Source organism: Balaenoptera acutorostrata, chromosome 9 (assembly GCF_949987535.1).
Source record: "Balaenoptera acutorostrata chromosome 9, mBalAcu1.1, whole genome shotgun sequence".
In the NCBI taxonomy this organism is placed as follows: domain Eukaryota; kingdom Metazoa; phylum Chordata; class Mammalia; order Artiodactyla; family Balaenopteridae; genus Balaenoptera; species Balaenoptera acutorostrata.
The window spans coordinates 85,224,724-85,227,424 of record NC_080072.1 but is presented as its reverse complement, the minus strand read 5'-3'; the positions used below and the strand labels follow the sequence as shown (position 1 = coordinate 85,227,424).

The following is a 2,701-nucleotide window of genomic DNA, read 5'->3' as shown; positions in this document are numbered from 1 at the left end:
TCAAAAAATCTAGAAACAATAAATGCAGGAGAGGTTGTGGAGAAAAGGGAACACTCTTGCACTGTTGGTGGGAATGTAAATTGATACAGTCACTATGGAGAACAGTATGGAGGGTCCTTAAAAAACTAAAAATAGAACTACCATACGACCCAGCCATCCCACTACTGGGCATATACCCTGAGAAAACCATAATTCAAAAAGAGTCATGTACCTAAATGTTCATTGCAGCTCTATTTACAATAGCCAGGACATGGAAGCAACCAATGTGTCCATCATCGGATGAATGGATAAAGAAGATGTGGCACATATATACAATGGAATATTACTCAGCCATAAAAAGAAATGAAATGGAGGTATTTGTAATGAGGTGGATGGAGTTAGAGTCTGTCATACAGAGTGAAGTAAGTCAGAAAAAGAAAAACAAATACAGTATGCTAACACATATATATGGAATCTAAGGAGAAAAAAAAAAGGGTCATGGAGCTAAGATGGCTGAGCAGAGACTCACGATGAGAACTCAGTTTCCTGCATCTGCTGAATCTCTAAAACCCCAGCTGAAAACAGAGTTTCCTATTTTGGAGAAGCAGAACTGGTTGATACATCTCCACTATATCCGGAAGGATTATGAAGCATGCAAGGATGTTATCAAAGAACAGCTTCAGGAGACCCAGGGGTTACGTGAATATGCTATCTATGTCCAAGCATTTATATTTCGCCTGGAAGGAAATATCCAGGAATCCCTAGAACTCTTTCAGACATGTGCTGTTCTCAGCCCTCAGTCTGCTGATAACCTCAAGCAGGTGGCCAGATCTTTATTTCTTTGGGGAAAACATAAAGCTGCCACTGAAGTATATAATGAAGCAGCTAAACTTAACCAGAAAGATTGGGAGATCTGTCATAACCTAGGAGTTTGCTACATTTACCTGAAACAGTTGGACAAGGCACAAGACCAGTTGCACAATGCCCTACATCTTAACAGGCATGACCTGACTTACATAATGCTGGGCAAGATCCACTTGCTGGAGGGAGACTTGGACAAGGCCATCGAAATCTACAAGAAAGCAGTGGAGTTCTCACCAGAAAATACAGAACTTCTCACAACTTTAGGATTACTCTACCTCCAGCTCGGCATTTACCAGAAGGCATTTGAACATCTTGGAAATGCACTGACTTACGACCCCACCAACTACAAGGTCATCTTGGCAGCAGGCAGCATGATGCAGACCCATGGGGACTTTGATGTTGCCCTCACCAAATACAGAGTTGTAGCCTGTGCTGTTCCAGAAAGTCCTCCACTCTGGAATAACATTGGAATGTGTTTCTTTGGCAAGAAGAAATACGTGGCAGCTATCAGCTGCCTGAAACGAGCCAACTACTTGGCACCCTTCGATTGGAAGATTCTGTATAATTTGGGCCTTGTCCACTTGACTATGCAGCAGTATGCATCAGCCTTCCATTTTCTCAGTGCAGCCATCAACTTCCAGCCAAAGATGGGGGAGCTCTACATGCTCTTGGCTGTGGCTCTTTCCAATCTGGAAGATAAGAGAAAGCCAGGAGAGCCTACGCAGAAGCAGTCCGCCTGGATAAGTGTAACCCTTTGGTAAACCTGAACTATGCTGTGCTGCTGTACAACCAGGGAGAGGAGAGGGGCGCCCTGGCCCAGTACCAGGAGATGGAGAAGAAAGTCAACCTACTCAAGGACAGTAGCTCTCTGGAATTTGACCCAGAGATGGTGGAGATGGCCCAGAAGTTGGGAGCTGCTCTCCAGGTCGGGGAGGCACTGGTCTGGACTAAACCAGTTAAAGATCCCAAATCAAAGCAGTGGACCACTTCAACCAGTAAAGCCGCCAGTTTCCAGCAGCCTCTGGGTTCTAATCAAGCTCTAGGACAGGCAATGTCTTCAGCAGCTGCACATAGGAAGCTCCCCTCAGGTGCCGGAGGAACATCCCAGCTCACAAAGCCACCATCTCTTCCTCTGGAGCCAGAGTCCACTGTGGAAGAACAACCAACTGAAGCATCAGCACAAATAACAGAAAAATATGTGTAGGATGAACCCAGAGTTGGGGTTTCTTTGGCGAGGATGTTCCAGATTAGGAAAGGTCCCATGACACAGGCAGCATGGAGGCCAGCACGTTCCCTGGGCATCATGAACTAGAACGCAGAACGTGCTATGATGATCACGAGGAGCCTGAGGCCTACGCAGTCCCCTGCTGCCCCGTCAGCTAGGAAGGAGAGAGAAGATGGCCCAGACAGCTTCCCTAAGAATTGAGAGCAAGGCTTTGGCTCTATGTATGTAGATCCAAGAGCCAGCAGGGCATGTGATGCTATCTGCGTTGGAAAGGACTTTATCTCCTGGCTGGCTGACCCCTTCCTTTGTGGAAGGAAAGTCTGAGACAGACCTCTGCACAGTAGTCCTGTCATGACAAAGCCTTGTCTGTCTTAGCTGAGCTGATCCTTGGGCTGTGTGGTATATCAGCCACTGAAGCAAACACAAATCTTGGATTAATAATCCAGCTCTAATAGTCTAAATTTAAAAGAAAAAAAAATAATGATGAAACAAGCTCTTTAAATTGAGGCCCAGCCTATTGAGTATCCCAGCTGCACTTCCCCAAGAGCATCCAGAACAAGTCCCTATATCTTGTTCTTGAGAAGTCAGAGTGTAGAGCCAGATCATGTCAGTATGAAAAGCAGTAGAGATGAA

General features: G+C 45.6%; 1 protein-coding gene across 1 annotated transcript; it reads left to right on the top strand.

The window, feature by feature from the left end:
- The first annotated feature begins 485 nt into the window (after positions 1-485).
- LOC103005737 (Bardet-Biedl syndrome 4 protein-like) lies at positions 486-2,126 on the top strand. Its single transcript, XM_057552993.1, is given in 2 exon segments — positions 486-1,539; positions 1,542-2,126. Coding segments are annotated over 2 exon segments (1,557 nt in total). The 5' UTR covers positions 486-488; the 3' UTR covers positions 2,048-2,126.
- The last annotated feature ends 575 nt before the right edge of the window (positions 2,127-2,701 follow it).